General features: G+C 37.2%; 1 protein-coding gene and 1 pseudogene across 3 annotated transcripts; both read right to left on the reverse strand.

The window, feature by feature from the left end:
* Window positions 1-549: 549 nt before the first annotated feature.
* On the reverse strand, window positions 550-24087 carry LOC124820153 (transducin family protein / WD-40 repeat family protein). 3 transcript variants are annotated; one of them, XM_047291797.2, is made up of 16 exons: window positions 23493-24063; window positions 19538-22258; window positions 18983-19430; window positions 14442-14670; window positions 12584-12748; window positions 11384-11656; window positions 10455-10700; window positions 9493-9879; window positions 8044-9399; window positions 7903-7959; window positions 7115-7546; window positions 6648-6871; window positions 6126-6259; window positions 1773-2015; window positions 1515-1693; window positions 550-1282 (listed from the first exon to the last, which is right to left on the reverse strand). In XM_047291797.2, the coding sequence occupies exons 1-16, from the start codon at window positions 23854-23856 to the stop codon at window positions 1178-1180; spliced, it is 7563 nt and encodes a 2520-aa protein (XP_047147753.2). In that variant the 5' UTR covers window positions 23857-24063; the 3' UTR covers window positions 550-1177. The 3 variants fall into 3 exon arrangements, with proteins under 3 accessions (XP_047147753.2, XP_047147755.2, XP_087958779.1); XM_047291799.2 differs by having other exon boundaries at window positions 19538-22238; window positions 23493-23626; XM_088102653.1 differs by lacking the exons at window positions 550-1282; window positions 1515-1693; window positions 1773-2015; window positions 6126-6259; window positions 6648-6871 and having other exon boundaries at window positions 7171-7446; window positions 23493-24087.
* Window positions 3995-5521, reverse strand: LOC148191404 (uncharacterized; annotated as a pseudogene).
* Window positions 24088-24290: the final 203 nt, after the last annotated feature.

Consider the following 24290-nt stretch of genomic DNA (forward strand, 5'->3'; position numbering starts at 1 on the left):
TATTTCCTGAAGTTTGATGACAAACTCACTCAAACTTGTATCTTCTTCTATCAAACAATTGACATTCTCGAAATCATGATATTGGAAAATCTAATTGCTCTTATTCAAACAAGGATGAAACATATGCTACGCAAGCATGATAGCTTATATGTTATTCTGTATCTCCATAAATTCAGAAGTTTTGTTGGCAATGTCTCATTCGCTCTATGTATCAAAACTGATATTATTCGAGATCGAGATTACGCAGAATTATACAATCTTTCTCCTTAGTCAAATATCTCTTATTCTTAGATTTCAGAGAACTTTTATTTTGGACTGAATTAAGTTATTAATGAATAGACGAAACCTTAATTTTAATTTTTATAAATCTTTATCGAAGCTTTAGTCGATACGTTATTTTAAATAAAATAAAAGAAATGAATGTTTGTTTATTAAAAACATAAAAAAAAAATTAGTGTTACTAAAAATACAAGAGAAACGAATGTTTATATCTGAATGTCATTTTATATAAAAAAAAAATAATAGAGATATGTCATTTGTAATAACCTATAAAGGAGGTAAATATAATTTTCTTGATATCATTGACAAAATTTCTTCAAATATACAAAATGCCAGGTATGACAACAAGTGAAACAAAAGAAAGGTCACTAGAGGTCTAACACAAAAATAACCTAAAGAGGAGCTCCTTCCTCGTATGTGTATATACTATACTCATTCCTCAAAAAATTCAAACAGGTAATATACACCAAGAACAAATACCAGTTTTCTCCAAAAAATGTTGGCAGCCACGAAGGTATTCATAACTTTAACATACTATATGACGGTCAGCAACTAAAATATTGTTCAATGCACAAGGAATGACTCGAATCAATATGAACCCATGCAATCTGTTCAAAGAAGCAATGAGGTCGACTGGCATCAGAAGTTTATCATACGGGATGTATGGCTAGGCCAAGTTGCAGATTTTTGGACATCTGAACATACCAACACTACCAATGAAGAATCCTTTTCAAAATGGATGGTGGCTTCAGAAATGTTCACTTTGGTATGTAAGTTGTTAAAGAAGCCAGTAATTCAGAAATGATGGCATATCACCAATAATGACCATTGTCATGAGCTTTTGCAGCATGGTAGTTTGTCATCAACATAAAGGATCTCTGAAGTATTATAGTTTAATTCAATTGCCACGCAGGTGATTGTCAAGCCGCACCAGCTTTACAGTTCCATCCCCACCGCATGTAAGAAAACCATTGGAAACAATTTGTATATCTGTTACAGCAGCCTGTGACAATTTAAGCTAGCAGTATTAGTTTGAGAACTCTTGTCTCTGATGGACTATACCTATTTGATTAAACTACAACAACCCACGGCATCAGCTTTAAAGAAGCTATGATTTTCACAGCCAGCAGGTATTAGCAGTGGTGAGAGTTTTTGTTATGTTTAAAATAGGTGAATTTGGTTTTAAGCGCATTAAGAAACATTCAAATTTAATATAAAATTATGAAAAAAATTACCCGCACTACACCACCAAATCCACGAGAACTTGGCTGTAGAAAAGTGTGTTTTTCATGTATCTTTGACCAGTGATGTATTAACCTTGTGCTCTGGGCATCCCAGAGTTTGACATCTCCATCTGTGCTTCCAGTTAAAAACAAGCTGGTATTGGGGATGGTAACTACTTTTGTGACACTCCCTATGATCATAAAGTTTAAGCAGAAATCATAAGAAAAAGAATAAATTCATAACTAAAAGGGCAAGTAAACTTTGTTCACCTGAGTGAGCCTTTGGAATGTACCAAAGCATCCCTTCTACATTCTGGTCCTTGTCACGAGCCAAAGATGAGGCAGAGCTTTGTGCAATGTTATCAGCACGCCTGTGCCTTTTAGCCTTTCCAGTAGCTATATAGCGGAAATCATGAAGTCCAACATCACCACCTTTACCACCAGTCACTATAAGGGGGGATACAGAACCACTCCCCACATGATTATCAGAAACAGACACGGTTTGTGCACCACCTTCAAAATAGTAAGAGGTAAGGTTGGAATGTGATAAGACATGGGCAATCTTCATATATGAAACAGGACATAAACCCCTTTTTAAAAGAGAAAGATGACAAACCTTAAAACATAATTCAGCCTCGGAAAAAATATATACAAGGAACATTTCAGTACTGGAAGTTACAGATTTTACGGACAAGAGGCAAACCCCAATTCAAATCTGAATACAAGTTAATTTTTCTTTAAAAAAAGTTTAATTAGCAGTAATTTTCCACTCCCTCCCAATTTCAATAAATTTGATATGGATACAAGCAAATTCAATGATTCAATTATATAACTTACTGCTATTGTTAGATGAAAGAACCATTTATGTGATTTTTCCCAATAACTTGATCTTTGAGCATCATAGATTCGTGACACCGTACAAAAACATCAACTTAATAACCTTGTGGTCTAGACTCTACAGAGCTTGATACTTGGGGCCTCCGTTCTTCTATATAGTGGTTAAATTTCAGCACAAGGCTTGGAGGGCCTCTTGACTATGCTAAATCCAAAGGACTTGTTATAAATCCTTCATATGCTTTTGCCCAAAAGTTTAAAAGCTTAGGAGAGTAAGATCTTGACATGTTATAAAAATATAAAACCATTTCTGTACCTTCACCTAGCTGCTTAAGCTTTAGAAAGTTGATTCATGACATAGTCTAGAATCTCTACAACCAAATTGTAAAGAGTTCAACCCATGTCACCACCATTTTTCAAATAAAAAGTTGAAATTAAACTCAAGTTAGGATGGCCATACATTATCTACATGTCAATCTCAAGGGACCTATCTACATGTGAAGCTCAAGGGACCCAGTGTGGCAATGTATTAGAGATGTTATTGAATTATTAAAGCATTCATTCTTATCTTTCTGGAATAGTTAGATCATAACGTTAAGATATCCCACAATCTAAGAATATGACCATCGTACCCCTTTCATGACCTGGGGCTTTTGGAAGTTAGATGGGCCAACCTATTTTTACCAGAAATTTATCCAGTTTTAATGTTGGGTCACAGGAAGATGTCTAATTCTACAAACTTCATACTCCTGATGTCCAGTCTTGGACATGAAGGGTGCTGAGATGTCCTCCATTGACTAAAAATAAGGCCATAACACACTTTTTTCTATTGACCATGAAAGATTGTTCACACACAGCTCAAAGACTCTCATTAAGTGCTTCAAATGTTCATCCCATCCTTTACTGTAAACTAGTATATCATCAAAGAATACTAGTACAAATTTCCTCAAATAGGGCTTAAAAATCTGATTCATAGTAGACTGGAAAGTCGCAGGGGCATTTGTCAAACCAAAGGGCATCACTAAGAATTCATAGTGACCTTCATGTGTCCTGAAAGCTGTTTTATGACATCTTCCTCTGCCATCCGTATTTGATGATACCCAGATTTCAAGTCTAGTTTAGAAAAATAAGTAGCACCATATAACTCATCCAATAACTCCTCTACCACTGGAATTGGGTATTTGTCGGGAATTGTGACTTTATTCAGCTCCCTATAATCCACGCACATGCGCCATGAACCGTCTTTCTTCTTAACAAGAATTACCGGGCTGGAAAAAGCGCTAGAACTGGGTCTGATAACTCCTTGTGTCAACATCTCTCCAACCTGTTTTTCAATCTCCTCTTTATGGTGATGTGGATACCGATATGGTCGCACACTCACGGCTTTTGCTTCTGGCTGCAATGTAATAACATGCACCACATTTCTATAAGGGGCAGCCCCTGTGGCTCTTGGAATACAGTCGCATAACCCACTAAAATCTGTTGAATATCTTCAACTTGTGTCTTTGATAAGCTTTGCTTCGAAATGGACTTTTCTCCCAAACTATTCTCCTTCACCACACTCTGGAAAGATGTCATCAACGCTATATGTTGTCCGTGTTTTCTCAGTTTCTGACCTTGTAACTCCAGATATTTGTCCTGCCAAAAAAAACTTAGCGTCATCTCTTCCCAATCAAAAGTAACCTTTCCAAACCTTCGCAACCAGAAACTCCCAAAATCATGTCCACGTTCCCCAATTCCAACACATATGGCTCTACCGTAGTAGAGAATTCTCCTAATTGGATGTCCAACTTCTCACATTTCCCCGCTGTAGACACCCTATGTCCATCTCCCAAACGTACACCAATCTGTTTTCTTTTGTCCACTTTCAACTCCAGAGCAGCCACTACAAGGGAAGAAATGAAATTGTGACTGGCCCCACTATCAATCAGCACTCCCAGGGTTACTCCATTGAGAAGACCCTCTATGCGCAAAGTTGTAGGGTTATTCTGACCACCCCATGGTACTTCAACTTCTGCGAACAGCCCCATAGACCCACACTCCAAGTTATGGTCATCTTCCTCCTCTTGCGTCTCACTCGTGATCACCTCCCCCGCTTCATTTACTGTTTCGTCATCCGCTAACACCACCATTCGCAGTTGCCGCTCTGTGCATCGATGCAAGGGGTGATACTTTTCACCGCATCGAAAACAAAGCCCTTGAGCTTTCCTGTTCATCAATTCCGCATACGGCAAATGTTTCGTACCGCGATTTCGGTCGGCGGTCGGAAAACGATCACCTGAAACGCGACTGCCTTGCGTCGTCGAGTGACTCATGAAGGCTGGAGCCCGCTGCCGATAATGGTTTATTTGATATGCTCTGGGTTGGGCCTAACCCAACGCCTAATTTCCCTAAATGTGGGCCTTGACCCGACCCGGATCCAGACTTCTCTCCCTGACCCGTACCCCAATCACGATTGCTTTTCCACCCTCGTAATCCTCCTCCACGCTGAAATCCCTCTCCCTGCACTTCTGCTTCCACGTCTCGAGCTAGGCGCATGGCTTGGAGACGATTCATCGGGTTGAAGGTGCGAACCCTCCGCCGAATCTCCGGTCGCAACCCTCCAATAAAGTAACCCAGATATTGCTCCTCTGGTAAACGAGAAACTTGAGAGGAGATATATTCGAACTCCGCTAGATACTCATCTACGCTGCCCGTCTGCGACAAATCTTTCAACTCTTCGAAAGGATTACCGCTAGTACGACCACCATAACGACCGATCAACTCTCTTTTTAACTTTGCCACGACAACCCCACTTCTGCTTCTTGTAGAAGATTAAACCAATGAATGGTTGCCCCTTCCATGCTTAGTTTTGCCAATCGGACCTTCACCTCTTCTGTAGAGCCGTGCACTTCAAAATATGTCTCTGCCCTGGTAATCCATCCCACAGGGTCAGTACCATCAAATGATGGCAATTCCACCTTCTTTGCTGCCATCCTGTACTCTGCCCCTGAATCCATATCTGAAAACGGAGATTCTCGACGCTCTCCCGCTTGCTCGTTACGCAGCTTAGTCAACTCTTCCAACATTAGTTGGCGAAATTCCCCCAACGTCTCACGTACAGACACTTCCATCGCTAACAATCTTTCCTCCAATGCGTCGACTCGGTCAGACATTTTGGGTGGCATGGACAACAATGCTAGCTCTTCTCGGGATCCGGCAGGTCGGACCAATGATAGAAACCCAACAATAAACTGAATATCACAGGTATATTATTCAAGTATTATGCAGAATAAAAGTTATGGAGCTGAAAGCTCTACAATCACCAGTAAAAAATACTCAGTATAAGAGTTGGACAATCCTCCCTTCATGGGTTAGGTTTGGGAGTTAGACAGTTCATTTCCAGTATCAGAGCATCCAGTCTTGATGTCTGAGACATGTCGAGTCCAATAACTTCATGGTTCAAATGTCTATAATAATACTTGAGAATTAAACTGTAAAATAATTCTAGAGTGCTTGATTGATCCCTCTCATAATCTTCTATTTATAAGAATAAATTGATACAAAAGTACATGATAAATAGAGTAACCCTAGACACAATATAATCATGATAAATAGGATAATCCTAGACACAATATAATCATGATAAATAGGGTAACCCTTGACACAATATAATCATGATAAAATAAGATAAATATCCTAACAATAATAATCCTCCCCCCTTATGCCAGCTTTTGGGAGTAAGTTAAACCTGTTTATAATACATAACATGTATAAACATTCATTGATCAACCTAATTTAGAGACAGACCTTCATGACATAAAATGGATGCACGAGAAGTTGTGGGTGGAGCTAAAGTATCCCATATGACCACATTAACACCATTAGAGCTATATCCAGCCACAGCTATTATCGATCCACTGGAGGAAAAATATGTGACATCCCTGAAATCATAAGTAAAATAGTTTGCATTTAAATAAGAGAATGAATCTTTATTGGAGAAAAATAACAAAATCACATGCCAACTAAATATAAAATCAAACTAGTTCAACAATGTGATAAACACATGTCAAATGGCTAATACATCAGTCCTGATAATGGATGCAATTTTAATATTAAGTCAGTTTTAACCGTTAATGACAGGCTGTTGAGTCCAGCCTTGTCATTCATTTCTAGGACATAACTACACCCACAACATAGGATAACAAAGGCAGCAAAAATGCCTCCCCTGACAATGAAATATGAATAATATCTTTAATATCAGCTGAAGTACTAAAATCTATCAATATCTCAGCAATTGCAACTGAAAGTTGGTTAAGAGAAAGCACATACGAAGCATGACCATTAAAGCAAAGAGATGATTCTGTTGGACGGACATTGCTCCTTCCTCCAACTTCCAGCTGCCATGTGCAGACAGTTCCATCTAATGCAGCACTGGCAAACCGGTGTCCAAAGTGGTCAAACTTTAAGGCTGAAATTGATGCAAGGGCATAAGGTGGAGGGACATTGGCAGCAGGCAGAACTCCATATGTAGCAGTAGCTTTGTCTCTGTTGAACTGTATTTATAAAGCTTCCTATTAGTCATAAGCTTGAACTATTGTCCACGTATGAAATTAATAACTGCACTAATCCAGATATTATATACAAAATATCTATGTGTTTTAGGGAGGGGGAGTTATAAAAAGAAGAAACCATAAGATGGGGGGAGGGGAACTGTCTGCATTTGTTTATACAAATAAAAACACATACAGTCATATCCCCATCTACCGTATATGCATAGCAACTAGGAATTTCCCTACCTCCCACAAGTAAATGTGTGTATTGCTGGAACCAACCAAGAAGAATGGCCTCATTGGATGACTAGACAAAGCCCTGGTACTTATGTTCTCCAAAGTAGCAGGTGGATCAACAAAATCTTCAAAATCTTGTTGAATTTCCCAACCTAATCTTGAGGCACCAATCTCAGCATAACCAAGCATTCCTAATACTCCAGCACCTGTCAAGTCATTGTTGGGCCAAGCTGAAGAGCCCACCCCGACAGTTGCTCCACCCAGCCCAAGGTGTGCCCCTTTCTTGCTCCCAAGTCCAACACCAGGAGAAACACATGTTGGAGTAGGGGTGGATTCTGAACCTGCCCATCCATTCTGAGGCCAGTCAGCTGTGGCCCATAAAAGACCATTTAATTTACCACTGTGTGGTGTCTCATCTTCCAGATGAAAGAACACTATACCCTGAATTAGATAAACAAAAACAAAGACATTTATATACTTTGCATGTTCATAATTAATATTTAATATTTTTAATTTAAACTATATTTTTAATAAAAAAAATCAGGATTATCAATTCATTGAACTTCTATTTGAGTACTGAATTAATTCTTGGCTCCACCTTTCAATGCCCATTCATAAGAATAAACTCAACATAGAATCCTAAAGCCCATAAAAAAGGCTAGAGAAAAAGATTGAGCTGAAACCCATGTGCAAACAAATTATACAATTTTCTCTACATAAAGCATACAGGCATGGCAATGAAAAATTTAACATCCAAGCATCCAAAACTTCAGAATAACATCAATTAAGATCCAAACCTTCTTGTTGCTAGCAACTGCAGCTTCCTGTTGACAAGTAGAGTTTATACACAATGCCTGCTCAAATACAGCAACAATGTCATTCTTATTATATACATATATGTGGCCATATGAAAATGATTAAACAGAAGGGGAAATCACCTCCAAAAGTTCCCCATTTCTCTTGTACATTTCTCTTGGACTCTGGAAAACTGCAAAATTTGTGGAAGTTATATCTTTCTTGTTTGATCCTGCAGAAGGATGACCATTTAGAGATGTTTCTTTAACAGGAGTTCCAACTTCATGATTAGAAGATCTAAGATTAAATTCGTCGCCACATGTATCATCAGTGTTATGCAGCCCTGTCATAATCATTGACAAGTCATTCCACCCCTTAGTGTGCATATGATCCAAATCATTTGGCCAATTGAGTTTTTCCTGTGCAAAGCAATCAAATATCAATTTGGGATCTGCACTGTGATCCCATAATAACTGATGAACTGAATAATCTTTCCTGTTCCCCAGTTCCAAAACATTCAGGTTTTGGTTCTGACTGAATTCAGATTTCTGTTTTAACCATTCAAGAGTCTTTACATTCGAATCATTCTTTACTTTCTGCCACAGAAACTCTGCATGTTGTTTAACATGATAAGAAGAGATGTGAGTAGCTGATGTTATCAGTAGATCACATAGGCTATATGAGACTATCCGAATCTTCTCTGGCAAGCTAATGGTTTCAGAATCCATATTGATGATACAAGACTCTCCATAAGCATACTTTCTACGGAAAAGACCAGACAAATTACCATCTTCAAGTTTGGCAAGAACAGAATTCGAATTTGATATCATGAATCTAGACATATGCTGCCACAAGCAGGTCCCTAAAATCTTCCATCTTTCATCATCAGGAATTGAATGTTTTATATCATGTTCAGACAATTGAAGGTTTTGTATACTAGGTATGGAAGAAGTTTGAGCCAACAACTGTCCAATTTTTGGAATAAGCTTCTTTAGATTCACCATATCAACATCATAAGGATTGCGGCCATTAGATTGTGCAACAAAGAATGGTTCAACCATATACAAAAGCACTTCTGAGTTTTTCTGAAGCCAGGCTAATGAAAAAAGCAAATAGTACTCATAAAAATCTAGGATATCAAGAAGCGGTTTGATCAGATCTTTGCTAATAGAACTCAACTGGATCCTCAAAGTTGCTTTTAAAAACCACAATGAAACAAAAACACCTTCTATGCAGCACTGCGAAGCATCCAAAAACTTAGGTTTGCCATCAATAAGCAGATCTTGTTGAGAACTTTCCATGCTGCAGGCACAAAATAATCTTGAATAGAAAAAGGAGACTTCTTCGGCAGTCTTAAAGAGGGGTGTAATCCTAGAGTGATATAAATTGAAATCCTCAAGCATATCACTCTTCTTTTGAGACAGTTCTCCTTGAGTATATCCATCTGTCATATCATACCCAATGCACAATGATCCATGATGGCAAAGTAAGAGTAAAATCTGCAGAATAGGGAAATTAAAGAGTTGTCATAGAGGTAGATTGCTGAACAGTAACACATACAGAAGGGGAAAAATTGGAGCAGAAAAGTATACCATGCCGATTAGACAGTGGGGAGCCAATAAAAACCTCTGTTCAAATAGGGCAAGCCCGCTGTATAACTTTTGTTTAAAACTTTCCACTGATTTCTCATAGTACTTCATGTACTCGTCAGAATCAGAAGGTTCTTCATTGTATTCTGAAAAAGTGTCAAGCCAGCTTGGATGCTCTCTTATCAATTTTGAAAAGTAGCAAAGTGCCAAATTCAATTTAATATGGAACTCCAGATGCATAGAAACATTAGCAGACAACCAGTTAGAGCATTTTCTAGGTAAAGGCATCAGAGTATCAGACAGCACATCATGACTGTCACCTAATTCACTGTCTTGATTTGCAGTCCCAGGCATGCTTGGTGAAGATGAGAAGTACTCCAATGCTTCAAGCTTGAAACATGACAACATTATGAATAATTACTGACCAGTAATAATGCATAAACAATTAATCTAAAGCTGCTGCAAGGAAAACTTAACTTGATGAATAACAACACCAGTTTAAAAATTAGGATCGTAGAATTGGTTGAAAATTCTCAGAATTCTTTTCATTAATATGGCTAGGTACTTGAATGGGCAGAAAAAAAACATCGCAACATCTTCCTATATTGACATGAACAGGTGGATATATTTACGTGAAAAGGCCCAAGAAACATACAGCAAAAAGCATTTATTAGGAAAGTACAGTACAATAAGAAGCTGACTTCTCCATTTTTAATAGCAGAAAACTTGTATCATTCCTACACATAAGGCTAGGAGAGGTTCAGTAAGTACACACTACAAAGTTTTCAAACCAACCAGTACAAGATAAACAGAGCTTAAGACATGCTATTGAGCAAATAGTTTGAGTTTTGACATCACTAGAATTCATTTGATGATCTGTAGTTCCAGCAAATTTGTTTTTCTTATATGCACATACAAAACTCAATTAATTTGTAATTGATTAATATCATATAAATTTAACTTACAGGATTACCACTTCTTTTTAAGGAAGCAACTGTCATCAAAGTTGCCCATCTTAAAAGAATTGCAGAATTGTGCTCCCCAATGGCATTCCGCATGCTATTCTTTGTTGCTAGCATTTGGCAATAAAAACCAATGGTAGGGTCCAGAAAATGACCACAATTGGACATGACAGTGGACTCTGGAGGCACAGGGTGTACTGAATACTCTAGCATTCTATGAAAAGATTTGTAGTAATTACCCATTTCCCACTGCAAAACAAAGACATCTAATTAGAGTTATGATCATGTATGATGCATGTCACTGCAAGAAGAATATAGCCAACGACAGATAAATTGAATACAAGTACTCTATGGGGTACAAAAAATAAATCAGGCCAACCTCACCAAAACTAATCAGACTGGACCAATATCAGCCACAGCCATACCCTAGGCTGAGAAAGGAAAAATATTAGTTAGGTCAGCCAGCCCAGCTTCTTCTTGGGGCTGTGAGAAAAATGTACATATAACGGAAATAAGAACCACAAATAACGGTTGTCAGTAGATCACATAAGCTAAACAAAATCAATTTAATTGACTCTAGCATTTTATGTTAGCAGAATTTATAATTACTAGCGTAGACTCCATAGTCCCCTATAAGCAATGTCATCTAGACATGCTGCCACAATCATAAAATCATCAGGAACTAAATGCTCCATACCCATAACATGTTTATCTTATGTACATTTGGACCCTAAAAGGTTTTGTATCTTATCTATAACAAGTCAACAAAAATCTAGCATTTTATAAAAAGTTGATAGCAATCACTTGTTTTGAAGTGGAGATCAAGGAAGCTTGCTGTACATGGTAAATGGACATGTATTAAGCAAGCCCTAAACAATGAAGAAAACAGCAGAAAGTCTTTAGGAATAAATTAATGTTGACATTTTTGGCACCTCCAGAAGGCTTGCAAGCCAGTAGTCTCCTTTATCAATTGCAGATGGAAGTATGTACTTTGTAATTAGGTGACGCTCCAAAGGTCCCCCGTGGCCATCAACAAGTCGACAAATGACTAAGGCAAGCTGTTCGTCCCCAAGATTCTTAGCACAAACGTTTATAGCAGAAGAATGATCACCTCCAAGCAAAAAGAAAGCAACTGCTAATTCCAGCTGATGCCTTCCAAGTAAAACATAAGCATTTTTTAAAGCAGCAGCTTTATTTTTCTCATCCTGTGATAAAATTATGGCTGAATTAATGACTTAAAAACATTAATATGACAAAACACCATGTAGGATAAGAATTCAATGCTTATATAAGTCACGTTAAAACAATGACTAACAATTAAAATCCTCATGACTTTATCAGTCTAATGTAAGTTTACTAAGGACCTGTTCAGGAAAATATCTTGATATTTTTCAATCAATTCTTATTATACAAGAACTTAAGTTATAAGTGCTTAAAATTCAATAAGCTTTGGATATACACGTTATTAAGTTCTTACATAAGTTTGACATGTTTGGATCCCCAACTACACAAGCACCAATAAGATATTGTCTCATTTTAAAAAAATGAATCATGATTAAAAACTAATAAATAATTACTAGCCTCAATTTAACTATTTTTTTCTGTTTGTGGATAATAAATTAGGAAAAAGACATTTTGACACAGATTTTTTTATAATATTTTGACACAGGACAGTGTTATTTTCTCATTGGTTCATTATTTATTTGATATTGCTAATTTACTCTAAACCCAATGAGAAAATGACAGGTATGCTGTGTCAAAATCTTGTCAAAAATTATGTGTTAACATATCATTACCCAATAAATTTATGGTATAAACTTAAAAAGTTTCACCATTCACAAGTATACTCAAATAGTATACTATTATATAAAGTTCACCACCACACACTATTGTAAAACGTAACATAAAAAAACTTACAAAAGCTCTGCATATGCCTTTACTATAGGCTACCTTGGAGACCTTATGAAAATACACTAAAAGCATCTTACGGACAAAACCATATGATATTTTAGTAATTTGAAATAAGTTGTTGATAAGTTCTTATAAATGGGGCCAAAATCCTTTAATGGCATTGATGAAAAAGGCAACATTATAAAAAACACTGGTTCTTGCAGATTTGTATAAAAATTCACCTGAAAATTGCGAGAAAGAAAGCCCACCAGAGGCTTATCTTTCTCATCCTTACTGATTTTGAAAAGGCCGGCCAAAACTTGAATTCTATTCAATGCAATATACAGCAAAGCACAATCCTTTGGATTTTTGTTCTTCAAATATTGAGCTCTTGCCAATTTCTCCATCTAGAGCAAGTAAAACAAAGCAAGTATTAAAACTGTTTGAATGCGAAAAATAGTAATAAAATAAGATATTATGAGTTATGACAATAATTTACAGAAGACAAGCTCATAAACAATAGATAAACCAACAAATAGTGGAATAAAATTTTTCCTTCCACGCTCTAATTTTGTCAAAGCAGACAAAAAATCCGAAGTTTTCTTGCAACATCATGACATCATGCAATCAGCAGAAATATAGAATAAAAGAAATCAACAGGAGGAGCTGGATTTTCACCCCTGATAAACACATTTTAATTCATCATAGCAGTTGGTACTTCGTATACACCACAAGTACTTTCCAGGGTCCCAACTCCCAACAGAGTGTATAACTGTAAAAGGACACTAAAATATTCTCCATCAAAGAACATATCAAAGGTAGGCAAGTCTCAACATCTGGTTCAGCAGGAAAAAATAGACTTACAAATATATATTTTTTATTTTTAGGAGAAAAAATATAAAAATCCAAATTGAATTGTCAAAGTCCATAACAAAGGTAGCATAAAGATTTGTATCCAATTAAGGAGAAAAGGCTATCTTCAAGATAAACTTGAACAGCTTTCATTAGTTTGATTAGAGCATCTCCCAATAAGAGTTCCTTATGAATAAAAACAGTATTTTAATGTGGGTCTCACGTTCATAAGTTGTTTAAAAATGAAGAGTTGCTTAGAGACCTACATTTTTATTCATTTGTTTATCAGCAATGTTTTTATTCTTAAGCAACTCTTGTTGAAAATGCTCTTGAGCTACAAAAGAGAAAAAGTTTATGGGATGGGTCACTGGTCACCTTTATTGGATCAACATCAAACTATCTACAAATGTCAAGTACTGCAAACTTCACATTCAAGAAGTTCAATTTTCGGTATAAGAGGTATGTTGGAGATCCAATATTTACTAGTGATACAGCAAAAATAGTATAATATAAAGGAGAGGCAACCCTCGTTGCAAGAGCTTGATTATGGGATTGAGTTAAGCCTTAAGCCAAAACTATGTTTTAGATCCATTATTGGGCCACTTGCATAGACACCCTCCAGACCTATAGACTTGGACATAAAATTACGTAGTATTCAACATTTCAATACTACAGGAATAAAATTTCTCCATAAGCATTAATAATTTAAAAATAGCTTTCTACAATGTCGAGCTCATTCTTAAGGCTAATAATACAATCTAACAAGTGCAAACTATCAAAAGTTAGTTAGATATATACCTATATGTCTTTAAATTTATTTTAACTTTTATTGATAATTCTCACAAAATGTTAAATTCATTCTTCCATGCTAATAAATTAAAGGGAATTTTTTAAACCGTGATGCACTGCATGTAAACCTTAACTATATGGTGAAATCTGTGTGGCCAAACATTAATGACAAAAAATGAGTAGAATTCATGAGATATGGAACTGCTTAAATAAGCAGGCAAACTAGTATTTTGAGCAACTATACATAGATTGTGGAGAGTATGTCTGTAAGTGAGGAATTGAAGTATAACTAATCTATATTTTCTTTCAAAATTTGATCTTAGATAAAAAAATAACAGTAGGTCACGTAAACTCAAAGATATAGCAGCACACATGCTACAAACTTAAGGTTTTAATTTCCAAGATTTTGTTTCATGTTTGTTACCCGTTATAGAACATGGAGAAGAAACTAAGCATTACCCTTGCACGTAATTGAGGTATATTAGCATACCAAAAGCCCAAACCCAAAGCACGCATTTCTTGCCACGATGGTTCATTGGGTATGACAGAACCAAATAAATTATCTAGGCTATCAGAGTGATAAGCCCATACAAACAATCTTGAGTTAACAAGCAACTCTTCAAAAGAAGCAGCTTTACCAAACTTCCGGAGAAAAAGCAGTTGCCGAAACCGTAGTACAACCCAAAACCTACAAGGAAAAGTTTAGAAATCACATCATTCATGTACCAACTACCAAAAGTCAGACATCTACACATCAGATCCAACCACCACCAAATGCTTTTAAGATATACCATCTAATTTCACTTATAATCATCATTAGCAATTGGCAATCATATTTTTGCAGTTCCACAGCCATCTTTGAAGAATTTTGACATTAATAATATCATTAACAGGTATTGAATCTCCATGATAAGAATATTAACAGAATGCATAGCTCACGAAGGGGCTGTTGAAATATGTTGTATTGTATAATTGGACTTTTAGGTTTGGGCTTTTAGGTGCTGGTCCATTGTTCCTTATATAGGACATCCTTGTGTAATAGAAACTAGAAACAAGTAATAATATTTTCATCATTAGATTTTCTCTCCTAAACTTTAACAGGGGCAAAGGACACATTGTCAACAACATAAATCACATGATTCCAGAAGCTTGGCATATTGATAGTCTGAAAATTCCTGACAATGTATAAATCAGATTAAAAAATTTCCCTTCAATACTACCCTAATAGAAAAGAAAAAAAGAAACAACCCATATGATTGACCTTTTTTTCCTCTTATACTTCTATTAGAAAGAAAATTATATTAACCCTTCTCACAACCTATGTTAAGAATGGCAAAAACTTAAAGTAGCCAACACATCCTCTGAATACTTAAGAATCTACCCAGACCCAAATACAGGTCTTAAGGTAAGTCCTGTGCAAGACCTTGTCAGGATTGTCTAACATATGTAAAAGAGTTTGCTTGTCAGAATTGCTTAAATTATTGTTTCACTACTGATATACATATACATAAATGAATTAGCCAAGAGATCATTGGACTCAAACATTTTACATATTTTCCAATCTCAAGTGAGCTTACAATTTAATAATTCTCATGTAAAGGCATAGAAAATGATTTTAAAAAAGTGATCATGCTAAAAGATATCATACAAAAAGTGACCTCAGATGCTTTGCCATTGACGTTCAAATGCAAAATGTAATATGAAAGCTTGGGTAGCTTGTCAATTTACTTGGTATTACATTTCCCATCTGAGTGTAATGAACTCAAAGTGGATAATATTTAAAGAGAGTTCCAGTTCTATGCAAAGATTCAGAAGTAGGTCTTCAATTGAAGACCTCATATACTTGGTCTTACATTTTGTTCTCTATTCCAAAATTTCCACCAAGGATTGTAATGATATAATATCTACTAACTTTTCATTTATCCTGGTCCACTGCAGGATATCCTTTTGTTCACATTGAGTTTGATAGTGTGGGAGATCCCACATTAACTAGGAATAAGACCAAGTTATAATATATAAGTGGGGTGCAATTCTCTCCTTAAAGCTAATTTTATATAGTTGAGGCATAAATCCACTTACTAAAATATTGGGAGAAACTTCATTGATAGTTTCCTATTACAAAATAGTTTAAGCTTAACTCAATTTTATAAAATCAACTTATAAGATAACATTTGCATTCACTTATATACTATACGTTTTACTTTATTTTTAGCAGGTGTTAGATCTCCACACACTAACTTATAAAATGAGATTTATCTATCGTTATATATTGCATTTAATGTGCCATTTGGGTTTTAATAGGCTTGAGTCAGAACTAAACCACTTTCCAATATGTGAGTCTGGTAGGTTTAGAATTGTTTATAGGACGAGGGATAAGAGGTATAACTGAATATGACAGTTATAACCTCTTGTAAATGTTTCAGTTTGTTGTAATTAGAGAAAAACCTTCCTAATTAGAGAATATATCTATAGAATCTTCTTTGTTTATTTTTCAGTATATTTCTTCCTTATTTCCTTTTTTGGAGGATTGGATTGTTACAAATAGGTGTAAGGAAAATGTAATAGATATGAAATAATAAAAATCATTCTCCTTTTCAAGTCATTTTTTCATGTAAACTGGCTATTATAAATAGTCAGTGTTTTGGGAGGAAAAGATTGTTGATGTTTTCTAGGAAGTAAAGGGTTGAGGACAACTCGAAAGTCCTTCAGTGTTTGGTGTTTTACTGTATTCTACCACACTGGCAGAATCTGTTAGGATATAGGGTATTTGGGATATAAGGGTATAATGGGAAATGGGATTAGGATAGAAGGTAGAGGAATTGTATAAATAGATTGTTTGGATAGTTAGAAGGCAGTTTTTGAGTACATGGTTTGTTAACAAGCCATTGACCTGTGAAGAGGGTTATGCCTCTGGATCTTCTATACACACACTATTCTTTCTATTAATAATACACAATTCACCATATATTTCTCTCTGTTTTCTGGGTGTGAGGGAGTTCTTGATTAGGTTCCCAGATTAGGAACCTATCAATTGGTCCGACCTGCCGGATCCCAATCGGAAGGGTGACGTACGCACGTGATGGAGGGCAGAGTGTTGGCGGTAGAAGGTCAACTGGAGGCGGTAGAGATTACGCTGGCCAAGATGAAGGCAGATACGGTCTTCTTGCGGCATGAGACTGGGGCATTGAGGCAGAACTATGAGGCAATGCGCCAAGACATCCAAGGGATTCTGAAATTGTTGGGAGATCGCAAACAGGACCCACACAGGCCGCACCGTGAGGGTAGTGAATCCTCCGTAAATGATAACGACGACGGACCGGAAGGGGAGAGAGGAAGACGAGGAGAAGGGCGACAAGACGGACAGATTAATTGGAGAAAACGGGTGGAGTTACCCGTGTTCGAAGGTGGCGAACCGTGGAACTGGATCAATAGGGCGGAAAAGTTCTTCGAGGTGCAGAGAGTGGACGAAGACAAGAAATTACAACTGGCTTTCATTAGTATGAAGGGGTATGCTGGGAGTTGGTTTCGATTTTGGAGAGAGAAAACCAAGAACCATTCTTGGGAAGGGTTAAAGAGAGCTTTGGCGATTAGGTTCGGGGCAGGAACGCGGGGAACGGTGTATGAGAGGCTATCGGCCATTAAGCAGGTCGGGACGATGGAGGAATACGTAAGAGAGTTCGAAGTGTTGGTGGGGCAGACCACCAAAATTCCAGAGGAACAAATTCTGGGCTACTTCATGGTGGGACTCCAGGAGGAGGTGGGCGACCATGTCAGGCCGCATGATCCCCAAGACTTGATGACAACCATGCAAGTCGCGCGTGATGTGGAGAAATTAGGTGCGCATACGAAGACGGGAGGGGGATCGGCGCCCAAGAACCAGAGTTCGTGGGGACGAACGGCGAGGGTGGTGGCACGAGTAGAGTTCCAATGCGATACGCAGAGTCAAGGAGGGGCCACGGAAAGTGTCGGTTCCGTGAAGAAAGAGGCGACCCCCGGAGGCGGCGCCGCAAGAACCACTAGCGACTGGAGGGAAAGGAATACCCGCAACCTACCATATTCGGAGTACGTGAAAGGAGAGAAGAGGAAAGATGCTTCCGGTGCGGAGGGCCTTTCAGCCCAGGTCATCGATGTCCAGAGCAGGGATTGCGAATGCTGATCTTGGCCGAAGAAGAAGAGGAAAATTTGCCACCGCCCAAGCCCCCTGACTTGAATTGAAGGGCAAAGCCAGTGGGTTTCCTTCATATGGTAACCCGATGAGGAAGAGGAGCCATGAGCCAAGCTTCCCCATTCCAACCTTGAGGACAAGGTTGTTCTGCAACGGGGTGTAATGTTAGGATATAGGGTATTTGGGATGTAAGGGTATAATGGGAAATGGGATTAGGATAGAAGGTAGAGGAATTGTATAAATAGATTGTTTGGATAGTTAGAAGGCATTTTTTGAGTACATGGTTTGTTACTAGGCCATTGACCTGTGAAGAGGGTTATGCCTCTGGATCTTGTATACACACACTATTCTTTCTGTTAATAATACACAATTCACCATATATTTCTCTCTGTTTTCTGGGTGTGAGAGGCTGTGAGGGAGTTCTTGATTAGGTTCCCAGAATAGGAACCTATCAGAATCCGTGTTGTTTCAATAAGAATCTACCAAGAACTTGTCTTGTGTGTTCTGTAATACTGGTTGAATCTATCGGAGTCTGTCCTATATCCATTAAAAGAACCACTTACCATGTTATCCAAGTCATAAGCCCAATAGTGTTGTGAGAATGTAATGGAAAAAAACCCAAGTCCCATATTGACTATAGATAGTACCAAAATACACTATATAAGTGAGGATATTCTTTATCTTATAAATCGGTTTTCTAAGACTAAATTAAGCTTAAAATTCACTTTTTAATACTTCCAATAATTTTTGTGTATGATTTATGAAACAGAAAATATAAAGGATAAAAAGAACATATAACAAGAAAGCACACAATGTTAAATACGATCATGAATACCTTCGCCCAGGTTCATCAAGACTCTGATATGCAGACGATGAGTGTGCACTACTAACTTCACTAAGAAGATCAATAATAGCAAGAATCTGTGTCTTCTCTACGCCAATCAAAAGTGGTAAATCAGTAAAATTCTCAAGAGATTCAATAAAGCCATTAAGCTCAGATTTTGTTGAGAAAATGCTATCATTTTCAGCATTGGAGCCTGAATGATATGGAAATGGGAACAGGCTACTTTGAGCCTGTGAAATTGATGTGATTGATGCCGAATCCCCACCCCATTGAAATCCCTTACCCTGGGAACCTTTTGATATACGGCCTTCGAGATAATTAGATAATACAATATTTGGAAGACAAATTCTTTTAGGGATGTGTCTCCTTTTAGGATCATATGTAGAAGTCAGGCATTCAACAAGATGCCTCACAGCTACATAAGCACGTTTCCAGTTTCCTGAAAACATTAAAAATAATAACAATAAAATACATGAAAAACATTAATTGAGTACACTAATTGAGTCATCAGTCATACTTAAAGAAAACAATTTACGCAACCATTACCTGAACTGATATTAGTAAGTAGTACATCAGGGTGATATGTAGGCAAGGATCCACTGATTATCTCAGTTACTTCTAAGATGCTCCATAAACCAACCTTGGTTAGAAGTTCAAATTTCAATTGTTCCTTGGCCAAGAACAAGCTACTGGAATTGTCCTTCATATTGATTTTTTTTATGGACTCCACAGAATTAAAATCTACTTGACTGTCTCCATTTGTTTGTTCTATGAAAGCACCAATGTGTTCAGTAAAAACCGCAGAAAGTACGTCTTCATATATTTCATCCTCACAATTATAAGCATTAGACTTTGAATCACATGGATGAAAATTACTCCCTTGCTTTTTATCCATGTGGAACAACCAATGACTAAATATACTAAAGTAATTTGTATGAATCATCACTGCTGCAGCTCTAGGTCCCCATAAGAAATCATAAATTGGAATGGAAGAGTGAGCAAATGCAATGCGAACCCATATATTCACTTTTGGAAAATTTACAGAGTTCGGAAAAGTTGTACCAATACAATGCTTGGGAGCATATATTTGCAATTCATTATGCAAACAAACTCCAAGCAATAACTCCCCTGTTCCTAAAGTTAACCACCTTAGAGCGATAACATCACTATCAGTCTTTATTTTATCCTCCAAAATAAAAGTCCCTGCACTGATTAATGGTACAGCATCCCATATATGTATGGTATTGATATCATTGGAATTGCTCTCATGACCGATTGTGGCAATCTTCTCACCACAATCAGAGAAACATATACCCTTGATGGGACCATCATGTGCAACAAGCACACCCACAAGTTCCCATGGCAAGTGTTGTGTCAATGAGTTCCCTGGTATACTTTTCCAGAGTTTCAAGATGCCATCGGAGGACCCTGTGACCATAATGTATGTAGGATAGTTACTACAAAGATCATTTGCAAAGCCAAACTCTTGTTGTATATGGCTTACAGTGCCTGGATTAGCCACAGCAAAACTAGTAACTAGATCATTGGAACTTGGAAACTCACATGAACATGGATTTACAGTAACGTAATATTTTTTATCAGCAAATGTACTTTCAAACGCCCAAACACTACAGTCATCAATGCTTTTAGCATCAAAATTGCATTCACAACTGTTTGTCAACATGTCAAATGAGTGCAAGCTAACTTCCCATGATAGGGCCTGAAATCTCCCCATCCATACTGCCAAGAGCATAAGTTTACTGCTGCAAAAAGTTTTGTCACAGGTGGAGTTCAAAGGAATTGTGAAGATATCTAAAGGCCCGTCTTCATAAGGACCATGACCATTGAAAGGAATAGTGCATAAGTAGTGACATTCTATGTTTTCCTCTTCAGTTCGACAAATATTGACAATGAAGCAATCAATTCCCCGGGTATGTCCCATAAAAAAAAACAGTTTGTCACCAAGTATTGAAGGTGCCCATGTCAAGCTTGTGTACAAGGAGCATGAGTCTTGAGTGGCAAGCTTTCCGCAGAGTTCCATAGTAGGAACCAAAGTTGGACATCCCAAAATGCAGTTTGAAATGTTAGAAAGTGACCAAAAAAGAAGCAGTCCATTAGAATCCAGGGAAGCAGCAAATTGAACTTTGCATGTATAAGGATGAATAGAAACCTTTAAGATTTTCCCACTATGACCATCTAAGTTCAAAACACCACCAGTCAAATAGGGGGAAATGTTATCTGTGTTAGCATTGTCAATGGAGTTCTCCACAGCATCATGTATTGTTAAAATACGGAAATTTGACCAAACTAAGGAATTACAAGACAATAGCTGAAGTGTTGAGCATATAATAGGTGGACCAGAAAGGCAATTTCTCATTAAAATAACCTTTTGAAGAAATATTGCATTTTTAAAATCAGATGAGTTAAACTTGTATACATTTGCTATGTCGTGGTTGTGGAGTTCATGCCTCTTCCATAATGTAACTCGGGGAAATCTCAGTGGGGAAACATCATCAAGACAGTGGACAGCCCAAAAGCTAAGCAACATTCCAGGACCAAACCCAACTATCCAATCACAATTTCTGACATCATACTCAAATCGTTTGGAAAAAACTTGTTTGGACTCTTCACCAGTTCTAAATATTCCCTCGAATTCTGCCCCCCATCTCACAAATATATCTGAACCAAGAGTTCCATTTAACGTCTGATTAATCTCAATAACAGCAACAACACAAAAGGAGGAACCAGCATTTTTCTGATCATTGATGTCCTTCCCAACTCTCCTGGCCTTTCCATTATTAATTTCACTCCATAACCTTGCAGTCCCATCTAAGCTGCAAGTCAACAATACATGCCTTACTGAACACTTACCGTATCTGTTTGATAACTTCTCTCTTGATGGTCTCCATTGAATCATTACAACAGGTAGGGGATGATGTAGCTTGACTTTTGAATATTCAGATAGTCCGTTACTTTGACATACAACCACATATTTGCTTTCCTCATTGGTCAAGGCCCCTTCAATCTGTTCTTCACTAGGATGTGCTGCAGTTGCTGAAGGGCCCTCAATAGACCACGTTGCAGAAACAAGAGTTTGGGGTTGATCTGCTTTAAACTTCCAAGCAACCTCCCAACATTTGTTGCTCTTTTTCCAGAAAACCACCTCCATTCCAACAGAAATGATTCCATCTCCTGATCCTGTCCATTTGATGTTTGCAACTTTCGTATGTTGTACAAGCACTGCATTCTGGCTCCAACAAAAAGAACCTGAATATGAGTGACAAGATTGTGTTTTTAATATATAGAACTAATAAAAGAGAAGACTCTTCCTAATGTAAAATTTCTCCTTTTCTCTGTAATAAGAATAAATATATTAGAAACGGGATCTAAAGAAGTGTTAGAACAGGGGACACGACATCCTCCAAAGAGAAACAAAAACAAAACAAAGCTCAAACAAGAAAAGCAAAAACAAGTCATCTAAGATTGCCAATCTCTTCATATATCTAAACCTCTCCAAAATAGACACTAACCCCATCTTATGAAAAACTCTTGCAAAGGTGTTGACAGACTTTACAAGGCATGGAGGTCCTATTTAATTGTCTTTTACTCCGGACAATACGGAAGACATTAAAAAGCATGTAAACGTTGAGTAATTGAGTTCACTTTGAACTAACCCTTATCCAAAAGGCAACCTTGGAATGGTCACTGAAATCTCCCCTTCCTTAAAATGTTGCTGGACCAGTTCTCAAAAGCCAAAACTCACAAACTAAAGGAAAGGAAAAGATAACAAAACATTAAAATGAACTGAGCTTCTCCCATGAGCTAAAACCAACTTACACACCTCAGCTTCTGAACAAGTTAAATGAGAGTAGTTCTATATAAGTTAAATGAATGCATAAGTATATTTTAACTTACATAGAAACTCAGTTCACTTTCCATTCTTCTCCTATAAATAAATATTAGAAATTTATTCAAAATGACCTATGTAACTTGCATTTTCATAAACGAGCGACTGTGAAACAATGAAACATAATAATCATAAACATGTGAACAAATACTCAATATTACGACTCAAGGACCATCCTCCCTTCCCCCTCAGTAGAAGCTTAAAGTTGTTGATTCAATTTACTTGTCCCCACAAGCACATTAAAATTCAACAAACTAAGCCCATAATATATCTAAAACGTTGAATTAGTTTAATTGCTATTTGGTCCCTGTACCTACACAATTTTTACGTTTTAGTCCCTACAGCTAAAAACTACTCGTGTTGGTCTCTCTATACACACTTCTTAAATCCGCCCAAGTCATTGCCATTCAGAATTGTGGAGACTAAAACGTATTAAGAGAAGTGTAAATAAGAAAGTGTATTGTATGTAGGAACTACACCGAGTAGTGTTTACACGTATTACGTAAAGATTATGCAAACATAAGGACGAAATGAGTAATTGAAGCTATTAATTTCAGCAAATGAAGCAAAGAGAGAGTGGAAAGTCGAAGTTACCTTTTGCAGCGGTGGAGTTGTGGTGGAAAAGGCATATGCAGTTATCGGCAGCGGCGGCAAGGTCGCCGTAGGAGGGTGAACGAGGTGACCAGGCAACGGCAGCGAGGGGATCGGCTGAGAGCTGAAAGGATTGGCGGAAAATGGGGCCGATGCGGGATTGATAAGGGGAAATAGGAGAAGGAAAGTGGGAGACAACGAGGAGAGAAGAAGCGGCGTAAGCGATCCAAGAGTAGCCGGAGAAGTGAGGGAGGAAATCGACGGTTGATTCGGATAAGGTAGGGGCGGGTGGGACCGTGTCGGATCTGAGGAGACAGAGGGGAAGGTGATCGATGGGGTTCATCTTCGTGTTTCGGATTGACGCCATTGTTCTTCTCTTTCTCTAGTCGGAAGAAGAAGAAGAAGAACATATACCAGTGTCTGGTCTTTATTGGCAGTTTTCTATTTCAGTTTTTTAATCTGCAATTGTTTAACATTTTTTTTTCATTTTAAGTGTATATTTTTTTCTTTTCACATTTAAATAATCATTATTATCATAACACATTCTCAAATATAGAATCTTCTTAATAAATAAAAGGCTACAAAAATTTTCATCCCAATTTTTATTTTAATTATTTATTTTGGTTTTTTATTTTTTGCACTAAATTTTAATACTTATTCAATTAGATATTTTTATTGGCGTTAATGTCATTTTTATACAAAATTTTTGGATGGAAGTAAATTATGGAAGTGCGTGGCTTTATCATCTGTTTGATATTGTAAGAACGTGGAAAATAGAGTAATAGAGTAGATAAGTGGATT

Source organism: Vigna umbellata, chromosome 11 (assembly GCF_029865625.1).
Source record: "Vigna umbellata cultivar VRB3 chromosome 11, Vumbellata_1.0, whole genome shotgun sequence".
NCBI classification, from domain to species: domain Eukaryota; kingdom Viridiplantae; phylum Streptophyta; class Magnoliopsida; order Fabales; family Fabaceae; genus Vigna; species Vigna umbellata.

What these genes read in the sequence shown, in the direction of transcription:
- LOC124820153 (XM_047291797.2), bottom strand. Translation starts at nt 23,856, where the DNA reads ATGGCGTCAATCCGAAACACGAAGATGAACCCCATCGATCACCTTCCC. An exon ending in ACTTACTAATATCAGTTCAG is followed by an intron (nt 19,431 to 19,537) that starts GTAATGGTTGCG and finishes TAATGTTTTCAG; the next exon opens with GAAACTGGAAACGTGCTTAT. An exon ending in TTCTTTCTCGCAATTTTCAG is followed by an intron (nt 11,657 to 12,583) that starts GTGAATTTTTAT and finishes ATTTTATCACAG; the next exon opens with GATGAGAAAAATAAAGCTGC.